The sequence below is a fragment of the Oncorhynchus masou genome, chromosome 5 (genome assembly GCF_036934945.1).
Source record: "Oncorhynchus masou masou isolate Uvic2021 chromosome 5, UVic_Omas_1.1, whole genome shotgun sequence".
In the NCBI taxonomy this organism is placed as follows: Eukaryota; Metazoa; Chordata; class Actinopteri; order Salmoniformes; family Salmonidae; genus Oncorhynchus; species Oncorhynchus masou.
In genome coordinates, this window is record NC_088216.1 from 53,522,117 (window position 1) to 53,546,215 (window position 24,099).

Below are 24,099 nucleotides of genomic sequence, written 5' to 3' on the forward strand. Positions count from 1 at the left end.
CACTTGAGAACCAAGTTTATGTATACTCCTTGCAGTAGTATCATAATCGTGCTGTTGTAAAATTGGGTTGGTTTCCTCTTCTCCCCAACGGAAGTTGGACAAATTTGGTGTAACCGCTAAATACGCCCTCCCATCAACTCAATTCTTTGGGTGTGCCTTCACTGATAAATTCTAGCTAGCCAAGTACATCTTCGCTTCAACAATATAACCTTGCTCTGGGGAATTCAGAATCGCCATGAAGTACGCATTGGTAAGAATACCCTGTCGTTTAAATACATTATTTCCTGTGTTGCTTGTCTGCGTACAGTAGCTACTTTAGCTAGTTACGTTTCCAAGCAGCACCTGATAGCCAGTCATAAGGTTGCCTGCCACCTAACTAGTCAGCGGTATTTTGTTATTAAACAGAGAGAGTGGGAACAAAGCACTGCAGCTGTCAGAACTTATATTCCCTGAACCATTCAAATTTAACTCACATAATTTGTAGATTTGACACTGACATTGAACTGATTAAAATATAACTAACTAGTGACTCATGTTGTAAACTTGTGCAAGTGACTCATCTTGCCTAGCTGCCAGCCAAGCAACCAACTGCTGGTACATGTCACTGCAGCCTTTGCCGCAAGCAATGCTTTTTTTTAACCTTAGAGAATTCCAGATACCATCATAGTTGTCAAATTTGGTCTGACATTGGTTGTATTTAAAAAGCAACTACACTGTCAGTGACAAATGTCACCAGGAAGACTGCTATTTTGTTCATTCTGAGACTATGCCTGACAAAGTGTCTTGAAAAAAATGTAACGTATAATAGCAGAAAATATGCAGAATGAAAACAGTTTCACAGTGCGTAAGTCTTAACACATTGACTTAAACATTTTGTTGTGTTACAACCTGAATTTAAAATGGGGGGGGGGGGGGGTGATGAGATTTTCATTCACTGGCCTACATACAATACCCTATAATGTCAAAGTGCAATTGTTTTTTAAAATTTGTACAAATTCATTTAAAAATTGAAATGCTGAAAAGTTTGAGTCAGTAAGTATTCAATCCATTTGTTATGACAAGCTTAAATAAATCCTTCATTACGCTTTGGATGGTGTATCAATACATCCAGTCACCACAAAGATACAGGTGTTCTCCCCAATTAAGTTGCTGGAGAGGAAGGAAACCGCTCAGGGATTTCACCATGAGGCCAATGGTGACTTTTTAAAATAGTTACGGAGTTGATTGGCTGTGATAGGAGAACTGAGGATGGGTCAGCAACATTGTAATTACTCTACAATACTAACCTAAATGGCAGAGGGAAAAGAAGGAAGCCTGTACAGAATGCACCCTGTGTGCAATAAGGCACTGAAGTAGCACTGCAAAGAAATGTGGCAAGAAATGAACTCTGTGTCCTGAATACAAAGCTTTATGTTTGAAGCAAATCCAACACATCACTCATGCATTCAAGCATGGTGGTGGTTGCATCATGTTATGGGTATGCTTGTCATTGGAAAGGAATAGGGAGTTTTTTTAAGATACAAATAAACGTAATAGATCTAAGCACAGGCACAATCCTAGAAAACTGGTTCAGTCTGCTTTCAACAGACACTGGGAGACAAATTCACCTTTCAGCAGGACAATAACATAAACCACAAGGCCAAATATACACTGGAGTTGCTTACCAAGACGACATAGAATGTTCCTAGTTACAGTTTTGACTTGAATCAGCTTGAAAATCTATGGCATGACTTGAAAATGGCTGTCTAGCAATGATTAACAATCAACTTGACAGAGCTTGGAGAATAAATTTTTAAAAATGGCAAAAAATATTGAACAATCGAGGTGTTCAAGGCTCTTCGAGAAATACTCACAGCTTTAATTGCTGCCAAAGGGGATTCTAACATGTATTGACTCAAGGGGTTGAAAACTTGTCTAATCAAGATATATTAGTGTTTTATTTTACATTACATAGTATGTTGTGTAGATCGTTGACAAAAAATGACAAATCCATTTTAGTCCCACTTTGTGTAACAACAAAATGTGGAAAAAGTCAAGGGTTGTGAATACTTTGAAGGATTTGTGATTGTTATTATTATAACACAAAACCTTCTTTCTCTCTTGTGTATATAGTCCACGACGGTAGCTGTGACTGCTGGGGTGGTAGTGCTGTCCACTGTGGGCATAATTGTAGCCCTCTATCTCGGCAAGAAGAAGAAGCCTCCAGTCACCTTGCTTGACCCTACTCAAAAATACCACCTAACACTCATCGATAAAGAGGTACTGTGGGCTATTGAAACAGATACTTGTATCAAATTAATTATACATTTTTGGTCTGCTTCAGAGGCCTGTGCCTAATTCATATATGTACTTCATGGAAATAATTTTTGTCTTAACATTTTACCGAATGTTGGTAGTAGTTGTTCTTCCACACCGACCTCGACAAAGCATTTCTGTTTGGACCTAGCTTTGTGTATGGGAGCATTGTCATGCTGAACAGGAAAGGGCCTTCCCCAAACTGTTGCCACAAAGTTGGAAGCACAGAATTGTCTAGAATGTCATTGTATGCTGTAGCGTTAAGATTTCCCTTCACTGGACCTATTCCTCCTCCACCAAACTTTTCAGTTGGCATTGGGGCAAGTAGCAATCTCCTGGCAATCCGCCAAACCCAGATTTGTCCGTCGAATTGCCAGATGGTGACGCGTGATTCATCAATCCAAGTAACGTGTTTCCACTGCTCCAGAGTCTGGTGGCGAGCTTTACGCCACTCCAGCCGACGCTTGGCATTGCGCATGCTGATCTTCAGCACTTCCAGTTGACCGGGTCAGCTGTAGCTGGGTTGAAATTTGACGAACTGACTTGTTGGCAAGGTGGCATCGTATGACAATGCCACGTTGAAAGTCACTGAGCTCTTCAGTAAGGCCATTCCACTGCCAATGTTTGTTTATGGAGATTGCATGGCTGTTAAAGGTGTGTCCACATACTTTTGTATATACAGTTGAAGTCAGAAGTTTACATACACTTAGGTTGGAATCATTAAAACTCGTTTTTCAACCACTCCACAAATTTATTGTTAACTAGTTTTGGCAAGTCTGTTAGGACATCTACTTTGTGCATGACACAAGTCATTTTTCCATCAATTGTTTACAGACAGATTATTTCACTTAAAATTCACTGTATCACAATTCCAGTGGGTCAGAAGTTTACATACACTAAGTTGACTGCACCTTTAAACAGCTTGCATAATTCTAGAAAATGATGTCATGGCTTTAGAAGCTTCTGATAGGCTAATTGACATCAGTTGAGTCAATTGGAGGTGTACCTGTGGATGTATTTCAAGGCCTACCTTCAAACTCAGTGCCTCTTTGCTTGACATTATGGGAATATCAAAAGAAATCAGCCAAGACCTCAGAAAAAAATGGTAGACCTCCACAAGTCTGGTTTATCCTTGGGAGCAATTTCCAAATGCCTGAAGGTACCACGTTCATCTGTACAAACAATAGTATGCAAATATAATGGGACCACGCAGCTGTTATAACGCTCAGGAAGGAGACGCGTTCTTTCTCCTAGAGATTAACTTACTTTGGTGCGAAAAGTGCAAATCAATCCCAGAACAACAGCAAAGGACCTTGTGAAGATGCTGGAGGAAACCGGTGCAAAAGTATTTATATCCACAGTAAAATGAATCCTTTATTGACATAATCTGAAAGGCTGCTCAGCAAGGAAGAAGCCACTGCTCCAAAACCGCCATTAAAAAAGACAGACTACGGTTTGCAACTGCACATGTGGACAAAGAGAGGACATTTCTCCAAAAAGTACAATGGTCTGATGACACATTAGTAGAACCTTTTGGCCATAATGACCATCGTTATGTTTGGAGGAGAAAAGGGAAGGCTTCCAAGCCAAAGAACACCATCCCAACTGTGAAGTACGGGGTGGCAGCATCATGTTGTGGGGGTGCTTTGCTGCAGGAGTGACTGGTGCACTTCACAAAATAGATGGCATCATGAGAAAGGAAAATAATGTGGATGGGAAATGATGTGGATATATTGAAGCAACATCTCAAGACATTAGTCAGGAAGTTAAAGCTTGGTCGCAAATGGGTCTTCAAAATGGACAATGACCCCAAGCATACTTCCAAAGTTGTGGCAAAATGGCTTAAGGACAGCAAAGTAAAGGTATTGGAGTGACCATCACAAAGCCCTGACCTCAATCCTATAGAAAATGTGTGGGCAGAACTGAAAAAGCATATGCGAGCAAGGAGGCCTACAAACCCGACTCAGTTACACAAGCTCTGTCAGGAGGAATGGGCCAAAATTCACCCAACTTATTGTGGGAAGCTTTTGGAAGGCTACCCAAAACGTTTTACCCAAGTTAAACAATTGAATGGCAATGCTATCAAATAGTAATTGAGTGTATGTTAACTTCTGACCCACTGGGAATGTGATGAAAAAATATAACAGCTGAAATAAATCATTCTCTGCTATTATTCTGACATTTCACATTCTTAAAATAAAGTGGTGATCCTAACTGACCTAAGACAGGGAATCCTTACTAGGATTAAATGTCAGGAATTGTGAAAAACTGAGTTTAAATATATTTGGCTAAGGTGTATGTAAACTTCCGACTTCAACTGTATAGTGTATGCATGGCTCTATGGCCTCTTTTCATAGGTGATCAACCATGATACTCGCAGGTTTCGCTTTCGACTTCCCTCAACAGAACATATCCTGGGACTCCCTGTAGGTAAGTCTTCACTTGCACAATGTTCTTTCTGAGTTTTGTCAAGTGACCATTTGATCATAAATGATTATTTTGTAGAATTCAGTTCCATTAATCTAAGTAGTCCTTTATCTCACCAGCATAATAACTAGACTCACAACGTAATACTTGATTTGCATTCCTGGAATGCCCTCTACTGTATGAGTCATTTAGCAGAACAATCAGAGGATGAAGCCACACCCAATGACCCTAGTGTTATTTTAAGTCAGTGTTGACTTTGTTTCTAACCACCTTATTTGTTTCTTCTAGGGAATCATGTATACCTCTCTGCCCGTATTGATGGCAGCCTGGTAGTCAGACCATATACACCTGTGTCCAGCAACGACGACAAAGGATATGTTGATCTGGTTGTGAAGGTATGTATGGCTTGTCCAAGCAATCCTATATCATATTCTGAATATGTACACACTAGTACTATCTAACCTGGGTCTGTATGTATCAAGCATCTCAGGGTAGTAGTGCTGATATTGGATCAGGTTCCCTTTGTCCATGTAATCTTATTATTTGTGATCTAAAATTAAAAACGGATCCCTAAATCAGCACTCATATTATGAGAATCTTGATACATACACTTTGCAGATCAGGGTATGTATTTCATGGATAAAATTTCTCCCCAGATCTACTTCAGGAATGTGCACCTCAAGTTTCCTGACGGGGGGAAGATGTCCCAATACCTGGAGAGTTTGCAGCTGGGAGACGTGGTAGACTTCAGAGGACCAGGAGGCCTGCTGGAGTACAAAGGACATGGTACGGCCAGTCTGCTGCCTGGCACACCCTCCCTCTGATATTTACAAAAATAATGTGTCCCAAATGGTACCCTATTTCCTATATAGTGCATTACTTTTTACCAGAGCCCATAAGAATCAGGTGCCATTTGGGACACACACCTAGTCTCCAATGGAATGGGTGTTTTTAGATTTGTGTGCTTAAGTGTGGTGTGGCTGGCTGAGACTGATCATGTGTGTACATACTTGTTTTCAACCTTAAGTCTACTGAATAAGTCAGCAGTACTTGTGTTATGTGTAATATCTCCAAGTATTCACATTTTGCAACTTTCATGCCCCAAATGCTCCAGAAAAGCACTGCATAAAGAATATAATTGTACTGTATTGCCACTGAAATTTATTAATAGATGATAATGGACACACCCAACAACTGTCTTCCATTTTGGACAAGATAGCTCCCCAAGCACACATTGGAAAAGGAAAGTAATAATTGTGTTGGCTTAGTTGTTGTCTCATTGCTTTCTCCCATTAAATTCAACAGGGCAGTTTGCAGTTCAGACAGACAAAAAGTCTCCTGCTGAGATAAAAGTTGCCAGTACTGTGGGTCTGATAGCTGGAGGAACAGGTGAATCTTCTTTTTGCAACCCTGCCCTCTGAACTTAAACACTTAAATGTTAAACTAAGCACAGGTAAATGTAGAGTGCTTTTAGTTCCTGGTGCTGAACTCCCTTCCCTGTCTGTAGGCATCACCCCTATGCTACAGCTGGTGCGCGCCATCATGAAGGACCCCAGTGACAGCACCACCTGCAGCCTGCTGTATGCTAACCAGGTGTGTGGCCGCAGCTCACACTGGTCTCTCCTAAAAGACTTTTAATATCATCTCTATAAATAAAGGATAGATAAATGCTTATGACTAGCATCACTGTGGATGTAGCTCATAGGTTTGCTTAGGTTGAGAGAACACTGAACCAGACACATTTGTTAACTGTGTGTGTGTATATGTGTTCAGACTGAGAAGGACATCCTGCTGAGGGATGAGCTGGAGGAGGTCCAAGTCCGACACCCAGACCGCTTCAAGCTGTGGTTTACAGTGGACAGGGCACCAGAGGGTATGTGGTTTATGGCTTTTGCTTGCGTTGCTTAAGTGTTGGCATCCCAGATTTCAGAAGTCTTAATACAAATTGACACATTTTGTTATCATTTTGAATTAGTATTCATTGTGTTTATTATGCCACAGACTGCCGAAAAGCTAAACCTGGCGGTCTCCCTGCACAGACATGTAACGTTACCTTAGAGCCTATTTGCACCAGAGACTCCAGTATATGCACCTTATAAATTATTTGCTCTGACTACCTACAAATCCAACCCTTACAGACACACACACACACACACACACACACATTCACACTCAACTCATATACACACACATTCATCGCTGCTGTTCTAATATATACTATTGATTTTACTGCACCTTTCGCTGCAAGTAGCCTAGTGGTTAGTGTTGGGCCAGTAACTGAAAAGTTGCTGGATCGAATCCCCGAGCTGACAAGGTAAGTCTGTCATTCTGCCCCTGAACAAGGCAGTTAACCCGCTGTTCCCCGGTAGGCCATCATTGTAAATAAGAATTTGTTGCCTCGTTAATTTGTTGCCTGACTTGCCTAGTTAAATAAAGGTTACATTTAAAATGTACCAAAAAAACTGCTTTAACCTGTATGTGACATACATTTTATTTTATTTGAATCCTTATGCATAGCGGTACTTGTTTGCGATCCCATAATTGAATAAGATTGATTTGTGTGGCTCAGGCTGGGAGTACAGTGAGGGCTTCATCAACGCAGACATGATCCAGGAGCACCTGCCGGCCCCCAGTGACGACACCTTGGTGCTCATGTGCGGTCCGCCCCCCATGATCCAGTTTGCCTGCAACCCTAACCTGGACAAGTTGGCCTACCGGCAGAGTCAGCGCTTTGCCTACTAGTCTCTAGCCTAGGGACTATCCTCCCTGCCACCCCCGGCCTTGTTCATTCTCAATTCAACAAGGATATCAATTCAGTGTTAGACTTAAGCTGGAACTACTGCTTGAGAACCAGCATCTCTTTATAGAATATTCGGTTAAAACTATTGCAGAGTTCCGGGACCTAAACATAAACAATACCGGCACCCAAAATGAGTAACGGCTCCTACTTCAGTCCACTGAATCACTGCACTGAATCAGTCTACTGCCAAAACCCCCATCTGATAAGTGCAGACATGCCCTCTTATATATCAGGTTGATCATTAAATGCTCATTTGCAACCAAAGTCCTACCTTTGTATTATTGGCCTCTACTAAGCTCTGCCTCCATCCCCTGCTGATGGCTACAATTGATTGGGCCCTGTGTATTTTTAGGTGAGCTGTTGAGGCTTTGATTTATTATTGATATTCTTAGCCTTGCACGTTCTTCCTAAGAACAGGACAGAGAGAACAGACCCTAAAGATAAAGCCACATAATGAACTGAGTTGCGCCCAGGGGTGCAGTGCTGAATATGAGAAGGCTGCCCAGGCAGCATTGCTTTAAAGGCACACATGACAAATTATATGCACTAAAGTGTTTCAGCTTCTGCAGAGATGCATTATACTGTATTTTGGCATCTGCTTTGAGTGTTACAAATATATACAGTGCCCTTTGTATTTACTGGGATGTTGACAATGTTGTTGTTGTTTTGGCTCTGTACTCCAGAACTTTGAATTTGAAATGTTACAATGATTATGAGGTTAAAGTGCAGACTGTCAGCTTTAATGTGACTTTTTGCACTTTTTGTACATCGTCCTCTCATTTTAGGGGACCAATTGTATTGGGACAAATTCACTTGTGTGTATTAAAGTAGTCAAAAGTTTAGTATTTTGTCTAATATTCACAGCAATCGATGATTAAATTAAGCTTGTGACTCTAAACATGTGTTGGAGTCATTTGCTGTTTGTTTCGGTTGTGTTTCAGATTATTTTATGCCCACTAGAAATGAATGGTAAATAATGTATTGTCATTTTGGAGTCTCTTTTATTGTAAATAAGAATGTTTCTAAACACTTCTATGTTAATGTGGATGCTACCATGATTATGGATAGTCTTGAATGAATTGTAAATAATGATGAGTGAGAGACACACAGATATCATCCTTAGATATTATCCCTGGTTGCAAAAAAAGTGTTTTCCTCCTCAATAATCATTTGTACACCTTCAGTTTGCTGGAACAGTGTAGCTCTGGTTGTAGCAGTTGAATGCTGTCGCAAAGAGGAGTCGTCTGCATGGTCCATATGCTGGGACAGAGTGGGAGTTGGAAATGTTCTTCTAATTCCACTGCCTACACAGTTGACAGGGATTAGGGATTACTGAGGATTGGAGATGCTGAATTGCTGTTGGTTTGGGTGTAGGAGTAGCTCTCTGTCCACAAGGATGCTGGATGAGGATTTTTTTAAATTTAATTTAAGCTTTTCTTGTGCTGCTAAAATGTGGCGTCGGCAGCTCCGGGCCGAATACATTTTTTTTAACATTGTAAAGTACAAGTAACGTTCATGTGGGTTCGTTCAGGCACTATTATGGAGGTAATGCGATTCCGCTGAATCATTAATAGTAGAAGCACGTGCATGACCTGGGAATAGAACATTACTATTTTTAGCCTATGTTGATTTGATATCATTCAAAGGGGGTTAAACCTAAAACATTTTAACCGTTGTACAATTGTAATTTTAACCACTAGATGGAGACGCAGCGTCATTGTTTATGAGGCCCAGTTAAACGTAAACCAGTTGCTTGGCATTAATATAATTTGTAATTTTCATTCGTCGTGCTTCGTGACTGTTCGGAGGTTCGGCTTGTTTTTGTAAGAATCCGGAAGGGATCAGGGTCACGTTTCTTTTGCCGTCCTGAGTATAAGGTACGTCTGTTGAATGAACATGTAAACGTTAACTACGACAACGAACCATATTATTGCAGGTGCAGTAATTGCAATAGTCAGGGTGTGTGGTATTGGTTTGATACGGCCAGATGTGCCCAGCTTTCTTTGAATATGCTAACGCTAATTTGTTAGTTCCACTAACCTGCTAGTGCTAGGCAGTTAGCTAGCGTGCGGTAGCTTCGGGCTCAAACTATAATTTACCAGTGTACGTAAGCAATCATGTCAGCCAACTAATAAAGGAGTTTGGGGGTGTCAAGTCATTATCTTGCTTTTTAATTCAATGTTTCTTTTGATACTATTGTGTTGATGTTTTGTTCAAAGCTAGTCAACCAGCTGACAGTCTTGCCAGTTTTGTTTGTTAGCTGCTAGCTAGCAAGCTAATGTTAGCTAACCAACTACCATTTCGTGTCTACCAAGAGCAATTTTGGTCTTGCCATTTTAGCCGAGTAACATATCGTCTAAACTGTTATAAAATGATGATTTAACGAGTTAATATTTTCACGACTGTATAGCTGAGCGTGATACAAGAAGTTGTTGCTGGTGTTAAAATGTTTGTCAAAGTAATACTGGAAGCTGCACACTCAGTGCTGAATGCAAGAGCAGGCGATTATAATCTCTCTGGGGGAAATATAGATTTACCAAAAATCCACATCAGGTGCTATTGTCACAGGTGAAGTTAGTTGTAATTAGTTAATCGAGTTGTTTCAGTGAAAAGCTACAGTAACTGGCTAGGTAATGTATTTATTTGGCGAATTGTGATTTATTGAGTCCTCAGTACTGGCCAATTGAGAACTGAAAGTGCCAGGCTTTAGCAGGATACACGGGCAGACGACAGGTCATCAGGCGGTCTCCCTATGTCAGGACGAAACGGGTCTGCGAGCGATGCAGACTGTCGGATCTCGGAGGACTGCCGGTCCCCGGATGTAGAGCTGATGGAATTGGGACCCCTGCTGGAGGAGGCGGGCCGGCAGGCAGGGGGGAAAGGCATGATGTCGGAGGTGAGCGTGGGGGAGACAAAGTTATCTTTCCAAATGGCACCCTATTCTCTACACAGTGCTCTAAGATGGATCCGTTTCCCATGGGCCCTCTTGAAAAGTAGTGCCCTATATATATGGAATAGGGGGTAATTTGGTATGAAGCCTGACTCAACTGCTGTATTAACACTGATATTTTCTAAAGTGGAGCTCAGAATCTTCTAAATCAACACTTTGAAAGATTGAGGTGGTCTGCTAACACAAGTTTCTAGTGAAACCATCAGTGTATTCAGAGAGGTGAAAGTTCAGAACGTTGCAGAACTCCCTATTGGCCAATTCTACATGGCAGACATTGGTTTGTTATACACAATGCATTTATCTGAATGTTTTGAAGCATTGCACCCACCTGATTAGACCCCAGTTGAAGACAAAACAAATGTAGGTTGAGGTCATTGTGCAATAGCGCTCAGCTTGGTGGGGGTCACACCTAAGTATTGGTTAGAGAAATGTAGACCAAAGCCAACTGGGTATTAATTCCCATGTGGTCACTATTATCCTGCAGTGCTCTACTCAACCAAACTAAATCACCTTCCACTTTCTCTCTGCAGGGGGCCTCAGTTCTACCTGATGATGATGAGGATGATGATGACGAAGAGGTGGAAGAGGTCCTGACGCTGCCCCTCCAGGCTCACCACGCCATGGAGAAGATGGAGGAGTTTGTGCACAAAGTAGGCATCATTGGGCTGTTCCAGAAGCCAGGATCATTAAGTTAGCCAGCTAACTTTCATAACCAGCCAAATATATCTCTTGATTTCCTGATTCATTTAGAAAGCTACACTTGAATATGGGTTGTTGGTTGTTGAGTCAATTATACCATGCCCATTTCAAGTCTATATTTCTTGAAACAATGAAGGTATTTCAGAAATTCTGGTACAGTTACCTGGCTAACTCATTGATCCTGCTTTCTGGAACAGCCCCCATGGCTGCTCTGTCTTAAGTTCATACAGAGAGAATAAGACTGGTGAGATGAACAAGACATTCATGGTAGCCTATACCCCTGTGTTTCAGGTGTGGAAGGGTAGTTGGAGGGTAATCCCTTTTCACGTCCTGCCGGAGTGGCTAAAGGACAACGACTATCTCCTGCATGGACACCGGCCCCCAATGCCCTCCTTCCGCGCCTGCTTTGGAAGCATCTTCAGGATCCATACAGAAACAGGCAACATCTGGACCCACCTTCTGGGTGAGTGAGTGTGTGAGATGCACTACATGGCCAAAAGTATGTTGACACCTCTTGAAATTAGTGGTTTCGGGCTATTTTATAAAATTGGGTACACCGCCATGTAATCTCCATAGACAAACATTGACAGTAGAATGGCCCATACTGAAGAGCTCAGTGACTTTCAATGTAAAACCATCATAGGATGCTACCTTTCCAACAAGATAGTTTGTCAAATTTCTGCCCTGCAAGAGCTGCCCCGGTCAACTTTAAGTGCTGTTATTGTAAAGTGGAAACGTCTAGGAGCAACAACAGCTCAGCCGTGAAGTGGTAGGCCACACAAGCTCACAGAACGGGACCGCCGAGTGCTGAAGTTCATAAAAATCGTCTGTCTTCGGTTGAAACACTCACTACAGACTTCCAAACTGCCTCTGGAAGCAATGTCAGCACAGGAACTGTTCGCCAGGAGCTTCATAAAATGGGTTTCCATGGTTGAGCAGCCGCACACAAGCCTAAGATCACATGCGCAATGCCTAGCGTTGGCTGGAGTGTTGTAAAGCTCTCCGCCATTGGACTCTGGAGTAGTGGAAATCGTAACGCTACAGCAAGACAATGACATTCTACATGATTCTGTGCTTCCAACTTTGTGGCAACAGTTTGGGGAAGGCCCTTTCCTGTTTCAGCATGACAATGACCTGGTGCACAAAGCGAGGTCTATACAGAAAAGGATTGTCGAGATCGGTGTGGAAGAACTTGACTGGCCTGCGCAGAGTCCTGACCTCAACCCCATCGAACACCTTTGGGGTGAGTTGGAACGCTGAATGCGAGCCGGGCCTCATTGCCCAACCTCACTAATGCTGTTATGGCTGAATGGAAGCAGCCCCCCCCCCCCAGCAATATTCCAACACCTAGTGGAAAGCCTTCCCATAAGAGTGGAGGCTGTTATGGGAGCAAAGGGGGGTCAAACTCCATATTATTGGCCTTGAATTTGGAATGAGATGATCGACGAGCAGGTGTCCACATACATTTGGCCAATCCTCACATTAACCTTACGCTTATAAAGTTGCTGTGCAGGTCAAGTACATGTTCCTGACAGCAAGGGCACATTCAGTAGAAGTTCAGCGTGCTGCTTTTACGCAATGTATGTATAGTGCCGTCACTTATCCGTACTATATTAGAGGTCGACCGATTATGATTTTTCAACGCCGATACCGATTATTGGAGGACAAAAAAGCCGATACCGATTTAATCGGCAGATTTAAAAAAATATATATATATTTTTTTATTTGTAATGACATTTACAACAATTCTGAATTAACACTCATTTTAACTTAATATAATACATTGTTAAAATCAATTTAGCCTCAAATAAATAATGAAACATGTTCAATTTGGTTTAAATAATGCAAAAACAAAGTGTTGGAGAAGAAAGTAAAAGTGCAATATGTGCCATGTAAAAAAAGCTACCTTTTGAGTTCCTTGCTCAGAACATGAGAACACATGAAAGCTGGTGGTTCCTTTTAACATGAGTCTTCAATATTCCCAGGTAAGAAGTTTTAGGTTGTAGTTATTATAGGACTATTTCTCTCTATACCATTTGTATTTCATATACCTTTGACTATTGGATGTTCTTATAGGCACTTTAGTATTGCCAGTGTAACAGTATAGCTTCTGTCCCTCTCCTCGCTCCTACCTGGGCTCGAACCAGGAACACATCGACAACAGCCACCCTCGAAGCAGCGTTACCCATGCAGAGCAAGGGGAACAACTACTCCAAGTCTCAGAGCGAGTGACGTTTGAAACGCTATTAGCGCGCACCCCGCTAACTAGCTAGCCATTTCACATCACATCGTTACACCAGCCTAATCTCGGGAGTTGATAGGCTTGAATTCATAAACAGAACGTGCTGTTTGAATGAATGCTTATGAGCCTGCTGGTGCCCACCATCGCTCAGGTCGACTGCTCTATCAAATCATAGACTTAATTATAACATAATAACACACCCAAATACGAGCCATAGGTCATTAATATGGTCGAATCCGGAAACTATCATCTTGAAAACAAAACATTTATTCTTTCAGTGAAATACGGAACCGTTCCGTATTTTATCTAACGGGTGGCATCCATCATTCTAAATATTCCTGTTACATCGCACAACCATCAATGTTACATCATAACTACGTAAAATTCTGGCAAATTAGTTCACAATGATCCAGGCTACCCAAACTGTTGCATATACCCTGACTCTGTGTGCAATGAACGCAAGAGAGGTGACAATTTCACCTGGTTAATATTGCCTGCTAACCTGGATTTCTTTTAGCTAAATATGCAGGTTTAAAAATATATACTTCTGTGTATTGATTTTAAGAAAGGCATTGGTGTTTATGGTTAGATACACGTTGGAGCAACGACAGTCCTTTTTCGCGAATGCGCACTGCATCGATTAGATGCAACGCAGGACACGCTAGATAAACTAGTATCATCAACCATTTGTAGTTATAACTAGTGATTATGATTGATTTAACTTTAATGCTAGCTAGCAACTTACCTGGGCTTCTTACTACATTCGCGTAACAGGTGGGCTCCTCGTGAGGCAGGTGGTTAGAACGTTGGACTAGTTAACCGTAAGGTTGCAAGATTGAATCCCTGAGCTGACAAAGGAAAAAATCTGTCGTTCTGCCCCTGAACAAGGCAGTTAACCCACCGTTCCTAGGCCGTCATTGAAAATAAGAATGTATTCTTAATTAACTGACTTGCCTAGTTAAATAAAGATGAAATAAAGGTGTAAAACATTTTTTTTGCTAAATCGGCATCCAAAATTACCGATTTCCGATTATTATGAAAACTTGAAATCGGCCATTCCGATTAATCGGTCGACCTCTATACTATATAGTGAAGTATTGTGCCTCCTCTACACATAATATTTCCATATACAATGGCCTTGATTGTGCCCCCCACCTTATATGCAGTATGCCCCATAGAGATCCTGTTATTTCGCTAATGTTAATTTGTTATGATATGCCCTATATAATTACTGATCCACTAATGATGGCCTCACCTCTCCAACCCCCAGGGCTGATCCTGTTTATTTGTCTGGGCACGTACACCATTCTGCGGCCCAACATGTACTTCATGGCACCTCTGCAGGAGAAGGTGGTGTTTGGGATGTTCTTTCTGGGCGCGGTGCTCTGCCTCAGCTTCTCCTGGCTCTTTCATACCGTCTACTGCCACTCTGAGAAAGTGTCTCGCACCTTCTCCAAGTAAGGCCGCATGGAACTTTTGATTGTTTTCTGAATAGCACTACCGTGTTTCAGTTCAGAAATTGTCTTCTGTTCGAGTGTCATCCAAATGGATCTGCGTCATTCCTCATCTAACCTTGACGTCGTTGTTTGTCTCCCCTTAGGCTTGACTACTCAGGTATCGCCCTGCTGATCATGGGTTCCTTCGTGCCCTGGCTCTACTACTCGTTTTACTGTTCCCCACAGCCACGCCTCATCTACCTCACCATCGTCTGTGTGCTGGGCATTGCCGCCATCGTAGTGGCCCAGTGGGAGCGCTTCTCCACGCCCGCGCACCGGCCCACCCGAGCAGGTGCTGCACCACATATTAACCAGCCTGTCCGAGAGTGAACTGTGACGTAGCTACAGAGCAAGGACATGCATGTAAATGTATTAATTCAACATGCTACTATCTTTATAGTACTTTTTTTTTTTTACTAGAGTATCTGACATAGGCTTTGAAGAAGTACCTGCAAATAGGCTACCAGTGCATTATAATGTGGGGAGTTTAAAAAATTGTAACAAACTACCAAATCGAATTTTAAAATGTTTTACTTCTTGTCAATATCATTTACCTGATAAGACAAGACATGGAAGGGGGCGGGGGGGGGGTTGCTAACATATGATGGGTTGCTGGGCAAGAAAATATTGAAGACCCCCGTCCTATACTACGAATGCTCCAGCTCAGTGCTTCCATCAACCAACCTTTCCACTCCATGTCTCCCATAGGAGTCTTCATGGGCCTGGGACTGAGCGGCATCGTCCCCACAGTGCACTTCACCATCGAGGAGGGCTTCGTCAAGGCCACCACTGTGGGACAGATGGGCTGGTTCTACCTGATGGGCGCCATGTACATCACTGGCGCCGGACTGTACGCCGCCAGGATCCCTGAGCGCTACTTCCCTGGCAAATGTGACATCTGGGTAAGACGGGCACTTTTTTTTTTCATTTGGGATGTAAACACAGGCTTGTAGCTAGCTCCTGAACTATAACCCTCTGTCCTTATTTATATAAGGATAATGTTATTGTCATTTATAAGATGTTTTTGTGTGATGGGACTTACGTTCTCGCATGTTCTGTAGGCATATGCGGCCCATGCAGTAATCAAACTCCTAGATCTTTAGGTATGCAAACACCATGCTCCAACCAGAGGAGCCTTTGGAGATACTCTGGCTGCGTCCCAATGCACTAAATGGAGAATTATGGTGCCATTTGGTACGCTGCCTCTGACCTCTCTCTCTCTCCTCAGTTCCACTCCCACCAGATCTTCCATGTCCTGGTGGTTGCGGCAGCCTTCATCCACTTCTACGGCGTCACCAACTTGCAGGAGTTCCGCTACGGCCTGGAGGGAGGCTGCACTGACGACACCCTTCTCTGAGAGCAGCCCAGCTGTGCCCCCCTCAGCCATTTCCTGGTCGATGCCCCTCCCTCCTCCGCCTCCCTACCCTATACAGTGCTGCTGGAACACGCCATGGTCCCCCGTAGCTCCTTCTCTCCACTCTTCTTCTCCTCCCCTGATTTGCTCATGTCATACTTGGTTTTCTGGTGGTGGTTCGCTGCTTGGGCTCCTTTCTCCCCATTAAAGTATCTTTAGCCAGTGAACAAAATGGAGGGGCATCCCGCCGATGCGGCACCACTTTAAAAAAAAAATCTAAATGAAGCTCTAGGCTTGACTTTAGCTCATTAAGAACAACAGGGGATTTTTGACCAGATTGATTACATGTTTCCTTGAAGGAAGGGAACCTCAAAGTCATAGAGATATTGTAATGGTGTCTTTCTTGGCCTACAGAGCTGCCTACATCAAGTTGTAGGAGGCTTGTGTGATAAAATGGGTCCGGGTTGGGGTCAATACATTCCATATTTATTCTGTCAATACAAGGAATTATTTGAAATTCAATTCATGAATTGAACATTGAAAAGTCCTGATTGAAAACAATGGGCAATTCCAACAATTCATTATGGGCATTTGATTCTGTTGATTTAACATTTTTTAAAAGCAGTCAACCCCAATCCAGGTATGGGTTATGGAGCTGGAAGGCAAACAATTTAAATTACTTTCTTACAAGACATGGTGCTTGGTACCCTTACCCCTCATGTCCCTTTACAATTGAACACAATCTTGTATGATTGATAGCTGGTATGAAACTAACCTTGCAACGCACAATGGGCAAATCTGGGATTAGGTTAACTCTTTCTCTTCTCATCTTGAGTTTCTTTTTAAGGCTATATTTCAGAACTCTTAAGGTCAAATTATTGCACCTTAAAGGTATGTTATTACCATTTAAACTTTAAGTCATTGCATAGGGTCCACCGTGTAGTGTGTATGAATAATAATTTAGTATTCCTGTGCCTTATATGCAAACCTCACCGGCCACGTTGCGTGCCGCGAGCGTTGCAAAATAAATGTACAAATACATGTTGTTCACACCGCTCGCGTGAATGAGCGTCTGCGTAGCCCAGCTCTAAAATAGAACTTGGTTCTATTGAGAAGTGCCAGATGCTGCAAGTCCCCTCCTTATTGGATATCAGGAAGATAACTAATTAGTTTCTAGTTCTGTGGATTAATGGTCGGGGTAGAGAAACGCACAACTGCGTGTGTTGTGATTGCATCAAATGTGGATGGACAAAATCAGCATACGCACGCGTGTGGCCGGTGTAGTCCGCATGTTAGGCCAATGGAAATAGTTTTTCAATAGATGGGCCAATATTGCAGTCCAGGAACTTCATTAGGATCTCCAGATATGATAGGGACCTTTATTTTTTTTCTCCCTTATATCAATTCACTATTAAACTTTTGACCTCCAATAGTTCTCAAACTGCTATTTATGAAGACCTTTTTTTTAAGCTGACTTTGTGGCTTTATTACAAAGACTAAGCAATCTATGTATTCTTGACTTTGTGTTATATCCTGTGTCGACAAGTTCATGGATCATACATTTCCCTGAAATGTAAACACATAATAAATATTTATTAATGGGAACCAAACTGAGTCATGCATTTTCTGTCTGATATCGTGATATTGCACTACTTTTCACATACATGAACATTGTTTTCAATATTTGTTTAGCCATTTGAGTTACTAATTGCTGCTTCAATGTAGTACATTTCTTTGGCGTGTTAATAGACTGACCATATTAATGCCTCATGTCTGTCCACATCTATACTAGTCATAATTTATCAGGGGTGTTGCATATAATTGAATCACTCTTACTCCAGTACATTCGGAAAGTATTCAGACCCCTTGACGTTTTCAACATTGTTACGTTACAACCTTATTCTGAAATGGATTAAATTGTTTTTTCCCCTCTACACACACCCCGTAATGACAAAGCGAAAACAGGTTTTTAGAATAGTATTCAAAATAAAAAACACCATATTTACACAAGTATTCAGACCCTTTGCTATGAGTCTTAAAATTGAGCTCAGGTGCATCATGTTCCCATTGATTGTTCTTGATGTTTCTACAACTTAATTGGAATCCACCTGTGGTAAATTTAATTGATTGGACATGATTTGGAAAGGCACACCCTTGACATATGGCCCATCCAGTTTAACAGGATTTTTGATAGTTACAATCTCATCCATAGAATTTGCTTTCTGAGAACAAAAGGCATTGGGGACGTTTGAGTGGTACGGCAAAAGCAACCGACTGACGACATTTGAAGAGTGAAGTCAAGGGAGGTTCAACCACAGAACAATGAGACAGATATTTCACTGGAAGTATAAATGTGAAGCATCTGGCTGGCCTTTCCACTCACTACCAAATATGGTGATGAGATGGATTTTGGCTGACATTCTGCAAATTTTCTCATTAAATGTTTTATCAGTATTCTGTTTCCAAAACTAGAATCGGTAACAATAGGAGCTCACGATTGTCTCTGCCCACCTCTTTGCTTGTTCTTCCCTCTATGATTAATTTGCTCTCATTGGAAACAACAGGCTCTGGTCTATCTTGGGTTAGTTTTACAAATCTTTGGCTGATCCTTCCTGATGACCTGGTTGGAGTCATGTCCAACCGGTTCATCAGGAGGGATCAGCCAATCATGATGAAGAAAATTGACTACTTCAAAATGGAGATTGCCTCAATGGAGCTGCCACTCTGTGACAAAACTAGATATATATATATATATATATTTATCATTTTAAAAGGCTAATTGATGATTAGAAAACCATTTTGCCATAATGTTAGCACAGCTGAAAACTGTTTGTGCTGATTATAGAAGCAATAAAACTGGCCTTCTTTAGACAAGTTGAGTATCTGGAGCATCAGCATTTGTGGGTTTGATTCTGGCCTTCTAGGCAGAGTTGCAAAGAAAAAGCCATATCTCAGACTGGCCAATAAAAATAAAATATTAAGATAGGCAAAAGAACACAGACACTGGACAGTGGAAGAATGGAAAAAAGTGTTAAGGACAGACATTGTGTGTATATATATGTAGCACAGGAAAGTGCCAGTAGCCTGACGTGCACAAAGCAAAGTCCACATGTAACTGATGTGAAATGGCTAGCTAGTTAGTGGGGTGCACGCTAATAGCGTTTCAATCGGTGACGTCACTTGCTCTGAGACCTTGAAGAAGTTGTACCCCTTGCTCTGCAAGTGGAGCGATGGGTAACGATGCTTCGAGCGTGGCTGTTGTCAATGTGTGCAAAGGATCCCTGGTTTGGGGCGAGGAGTGGCACGGAAGCTATACTGTTACACATACAGAAATGGTTTGTTGAGATCGGTGTGGAAGAACATGACTGGTCTGCACAGAGCCCTGACCTCAACCCCTTTGGGATGAATTGGAACGCCGACTGCGAGCCGGGCCTAATCACCCAACATCAGTGCCCGACCTCACTAAAGCTCTTGTGGCTGAATGGAAGCAAGTCCTCGCAGCAATGTTCCAACTTCCAGTGGAAAGCCTTCCCAGAAGAGTGGAGGCTGTTATAGTAGCAAAGGGGGGACCAACTCCATATCAATGTCCATGCTTTTGGAAAGAGATTTTCGACAATAATGTGTCCACATTCTTTTGGTCATGTAGTGTATCTGGTCAGTATATCCATCCTCTTTGGGTATAGGTCCTCGCTTCTGTATCTTTTTTTTTCTTCAATGAGGTTTAACAACAATTGGCATCCAATAAATGTTGCATTACCTGCCACCTACTAGACTGGAGTAAAACTCCCTTATAATTTGCTTGAAAAAATAAATAAACAAATACCATCTAACAGGGTAGCCTAGTGGTTAGAGTGTTGGACTAGTAACCGAAAGGTTGCAAGTTCAAATCCCCGAGCTGACAAGGCATAAATCTGTCGTTCTGCCCCTGAACAGTTAACCCACTGTTCCTAGGCCGTCATTGAAAATAAGAATTTGTTCTTAACTGACTTGCCTAGTAAAATAAAATAACATTACCCTACTCCACTATTTAAATCTGTTTAGTCCTACTTCAGGCCAACAACCTGAAAGGATGAGACACCACCACTTAACACCCTGAAACTCCCTGTAAGTCTTGCAATTACCTCTCTGCAGCTGACACCACAACCTCCAATTTCTGCTACTAAATGTCCATCCCTAAAGTAAAGTTGATAACCATTGCTATAAATGCTAAAAATCAAATCTTACTGAAACATATATCACTTGTTGGCCTCTGTACTGTACTGGTACAGATCTACTACTCACACCACATCTTCTCAGGATTTTGATCTTATCCAAAGTAAATCAAATAAAATAGTTTGAACCATATTTGAGCTATAGTAGACTTATTGTTTCCCTAAAATATTATCTTAGTGTTTAGATAAAATTACATTATTGAATTTGTTTTATCTCTAGTTAAAGAACAATAAAGCAGCAGTTATTTTAACGTCTTACACGACGGAGGAACGTTATAATTTAACGATGTGGTTTCCGAACGGAAGTTTCAGCGGGTGCACACTGTCCAGCAATGCTTGTTGTTTGATATAGCCGAGTGTTTTAAATACAATTTAGTTACATTATTTGTACTACCGTTTGGTAGTACTTTAGGCGTACTCTAGCCATTATTTCTTATGGTTGTTAAGCCCAATGTACAGCATTAAGCCCAAAGAAGTTCGCATTAGCCGATATTAGCTAGCTAGTTGGGTACTGTTTGCTGGTAAGGCAGGCTAGAAGAATATTTGCAAAAATATATATAGAGCTGTAGTTCGACTATAGCTAACGATCTTAGCATTAGCTTTATAGTGTACTATAGTCACATAAGTTGCCTTCTATTCGCGTTTAACATGGACAACCACGAACAGTGCTCTCCCTCTGAAGGATGCGCCGACCGGTCTACGCTGGTGTCAGAGGATGGAAAGAATATCAAATCAGTTTTGTGCCAACGTTGTGGATCGAAGGTCCTCTGCCCAGGGGTGGCGGTGATTGCAGAGAAGGAGGTAAGGTTCACCTCAGACAGGAGTAACCCCAAAATATAAATTACCTAAAATGACAAGTTATTTCATTAATAAGTTAAGTATTTTCCTATCCGAATGAACATTCATCATAGTTGCTTTGTTTTCAGAATAGTGCAATGTCTAACCACCACCTAATGAACGAAATTATATTGTGCATACGATGTGCAATTTGCTATGCCATGATTTGACTAAATGTCAGGGAGTGGAATATCACTTTTGTTAATCTATTCATATTAAGGCTCATTGACATGATGAATCTTGTTTTTTATTTCCTCCCCAATATGCACCAGCTGTTCCTTCCCGCAATGAGGAAGAAGACCACTATCACCCAATCAGAGGGATCCGTGGATGGGGACAAACTGACTGCCCACTGGTTAGTCGATGATATGTACACCTTTGAGAATGTGGGCTTCACCAAGGACGTGGGGAGAATCAAGTACCTAATTTGTGCAGACTGTGAGATTGGACCCATTGGCTGGCACTGCCTGGATGACAAAAAGAGCTTCTATGTTGCATTGGAAAGAGTCAATCATGCATAGTGTGGTCCATAGGGAGAAACTGAGCAAACATGAGAAGGGTGTGCAATTTGGAACTGAAGGACAAGATGGACCAACACGAATGTTGGCCATGCGCAGTAGATTATCTTCTGGGTGTCGGCGGACAGTGTCGATTCAGCATGTAGAATCGTTGGGAAATTAACAGAAAATGATGGCCAATGTTCTGTGGTCAGAGGCAATAGACTGGTCACCCGCTGGGATAGGCGACATTGGTGTTGGTCTGTCTTGTCCATAACTCTTTACTCCTTCTCTTTCCCCTTCTGGCTGGTGCTGGATGCTGTCTCTGTGTTATGATGACTCCTTAGTTCAGCAAGGCCAAGCTTTCACTTCTATCCCTTTTTGTTCTCTACTGATAACAATGGTATTGATGTGGTTCTCTGGACACACATCTGTCTTTAAAATTGTTATTCAATCTAATATTCAATCAATATTCTGGTGTTATGCTTTGGTCTGAGGCTAACCCTACAGCCTCAGCTGAATTTAATTGTTTGTATAGGCCGAATGATTACTTTCTACTTCTGAAATATTACTACTAATACTTATTGCAGATGGTAATATGAAGTTATGTGCACCATTTTAACCAGTTAGTGTGCTTATCCACTTGGCACACTTCACCTTGCATGTTGAATAATGGGAGTGGTTGTATTTGATGAGTGTGCTCTAGGCATTTGTTGCTGATACACTTCACTTCAAGTGTTCTGTCTGTTGATATACCACATTGGCTTTGAAGGCTGCTCTCTGCTGCCTTGTTTGGCTCTTCTATTGCCAGCTGACTCCATTAGATCTCTACAGTACATGCTCATCATGTTGTGGCATTTATTCAGGTTCATCTGCATTAAGGACTGAATTACTCTTGGCTTGACTATGTGACCTATTGATCATGCATTTCACTTCTCTTTCTCTGCACCCAAGCATTTTTGATGCTCTTCTAAACCATTCTTAACTCATTAAAATAAAACGTATCACTCAGTTCTGTGCTTTTTGACCAATTTGTGAGTTCAAGGATAGAGTACACCCTCATTGACGTAATTGTATGGGAAATAGGAAGTCAGTACTGGTAGCGCAAAACCCCCTGTGGTTGATGGAAATATTTGGGATTAATGATTTTTATTATACTTTCATTGGACAGTCGCTTCGGGACAGATTTATCTAACTTAAACATGTGTTCACTATTGGTTCAAGTAGCCTATTGTTTTTATTTATTGCATAGCTTGCCAGTTTTACATGTACACTGAGTGCACAAAACATTAGGATTAGAGGTCAACCGATTATGATTTTTCAACGCCGATACCGATTATTGGAGGACCAAAAAAGCCGATACCGATTAATCGGCAGATTTAAACATTTTTTTCATATATATTAATATATACTTTAAAAAAATAAATAAAAAATGTATTTGTAATAATGACAATTACAACAATACTGAATGAACACTTATTTTTAACTTAATATAATACATCAATAAAACAAATTAGCCTCATGTAAATAATGAAACGTTCAATTTGGTTTAAATAATGCAAAAACAAAGTGTTGGAAAATAAAATAAAAGTGCTATATGTGCTATGTAAGAAAGCTAACGTTTCAGTTCCTTGCTCAGAACCTGAGAACATATGAAAGCTGGTGGTTCCTTTCAGCATGAGTCTTCGATATTCCCAGGTAAGAAATTTTAGATTGTAGTTATTATAGGACTATTTTTTTATTTATTTTTTTTAAAACTTTTATTTCACCTTTATTTGACCAGATAGGCTAGTTGAGAACAAGTTCTCATTTCCAACTGCGACCTGGCCAAGATAAAGCGTAGCAATTTGACACATACAACAACACAGAGTTACACATGGAATAAACAAAACATACAGTCAATAATACAGCAGAACAAAAGAAAACAAAAAGTCTATATACAGTGAATGCAAATGAGGTAAGTTAAGGAAATAAATAGGCCATGGTGGCGAAGTAATTACAATATAGCAATTAAACACTGGAATGGTAGATCGGCAGAAGATGAATGTGCAGGTAGAGATACTGGGGTGCAAAGGAGTAAAATAAATAAATACCAGTATTGGGATGAGGTAGGTAGATAGATGGGCTGTTTACAGATGGGCTATGTACAGGTGCAGTGATCTGTAAGCTGCTCTGACAGCTGGTGCTTAAAGCTAGTGAGGGAGCTTCAGAGATTTTTGCAATTCGTTCCAGTCATGGGCAGCAGAGAACTGGAAGGAAAGACGACCAAAGGGGGAATTGGCTTTGGGGGT

General features: G+C 41.4%; 3 protein-coding genes across 5 annotated transcripts; all 3 read left to right on the forward strand.

The window, feature by feature from the left end:
* The first annotated feature begins 15 nt into the window (after positions 1–15).
* LOC135539847 (NADH-cytochrome b5 reductase 3-like) lies at positions 16–8,452 on the forward strand. Its single transcript, XM_064966023.1, has 9 exons — positions 16–250; positions 2,113–2,259; positions 4,653–4,725; positions 5,011–5,117; positions 5,379–5,508; positions 6,028–6,111; positions 6,230–6,315; positions 6,496–6,595; positions 7,292–8,452. The coding sequence occupies exons 1-9, from the start codon at positions 236–238 to the stop codon at positions 7,462–7,464; spliced, it is 915 nt and encodes a 304-aa protein (XP_064822095.1). The 5' UTR covers positions 16–235; the 3' UTR covers positions 7,465–8,452.
* Positions 8,453–8,563: 111 nt separating this feature from the next.
* On the forward strand, positions 8,564–17,873 carry LOC135539846 (adiponectin receptor protein 1-like). 3 transcript variants are annotated; one of them, XM_064966021.1, is made up of 8 exons: positions 8,564–9,399; positions 10,189–10,418; positions 11,003–11,122; positions 11,463–11,634; positions 14,684–14,870; positions 15,014–15,201; positions 15,618–15,811; positions 16,138–17,873. In XM_064966021.1, exons 2-8 carry the CDS (start codon positions 10,275–10,277, stop codon positions 16,264–16,266), a joined length of 1,134 nt encoding a protein of 377 aa, XP_064822093.1. In that variant the 5' UTR covers positions 8,564–9,399; positions 10,189–10,274; the 3' UTR covers positions 16,267–17,873. The 3 variants fall into 3 exon arrangements, with proteins under 3 accessions (XP_064822093.1, XP_064822092.1, XP_064822094.1); XM_064966020.1 differs by having other exon boundaries at positions 10,196–10,418; XM_064966022.1 differs by lacking the exon at positions 8,564–9,399 and adding an exon at positions 9,434–9,458 and having other exon boundaries at positions 10,196–10,418.
* Positions 17,874–20,780: 2,907 nt separating this feature from the next.
* LOC135539848 (guanine nucleotide exchange factor MSS4-like) lies at positions 20,781–22,819 on the forward strand. Its single transcript, XM_064966025.1, has 2 exons — positions 20,781–21,275; positions 21,584–22,819. The coding sequence occupies exons 1-2, from the start codon at positions 21,123–21,125 to the stop codon at positions 21,830–21,832; spliced, it is 402 nt and encodes a 133-aa protein (XP_064822097.1). The 5' UTR covers positions 20,781–21,122; the 3' UTR covers positions 21,833–22,819.
* Positions 22,820–24,099: the final 1,280 nt, after the last annotated feature.

Excerpts from the sequence above, each read along its gene's own strand:
- LOC135539847 (XM_064966023.1), top strand. Across the intron at positions 5,118-5,378 it reads ATGTTGATCTGGTTGTGAAG|ATCTACTTCAGGAATGTGCA; the intron begins GTATGTATGGCT and ends ATTTCTCCCCAG. Across the intron at positions 6,316-6,495 it reads GCCTGCTGTATGCTAACCAG|ACTGAGAAGGACATCCTGCT; the intron begins GTGTGTGGCCGC and ends ATATGTGTTCAG.
- LOC135539846 (XM_064966021.1), top strand. The coding sequence starts at position 10,275 with ATGTCAGGACGAAACGGGTCTGCGAGCGATGCAGACTGTCGGATCTCG. Across the intron at positions 11,123-11,462 it reads TGGAGGAGTTTGTGCACAAA|GTGTGGAAGGGTAGTTGGAG; the intron begins GTAGGCATCATT and ends CCTGTGTTTCAG. Across the intron at positions 15,202-15,617 it reads GCACCGGCCCACCCGAGCAG|GAGTCTTCATGGGCCTGGGA; the intron begins GTGCTGCACCAC and ends TGTCTCCCATAG.
- LOC135539848 (XM_064966025.1), top strand. The coding sequence starts at position 21,123 with ATGGACAACCACGAACAGTGCTCTCCCTCTGAAGGATGCGCCGACCGG. Across the intron at positions 21,276-21,583 it reads CGGTGATTGCAGAGAAGGAG|CTGTTCCTTCCCGCAATGAG; the intron begins GTAAGGTTCACC and ends AATATGCACCAG.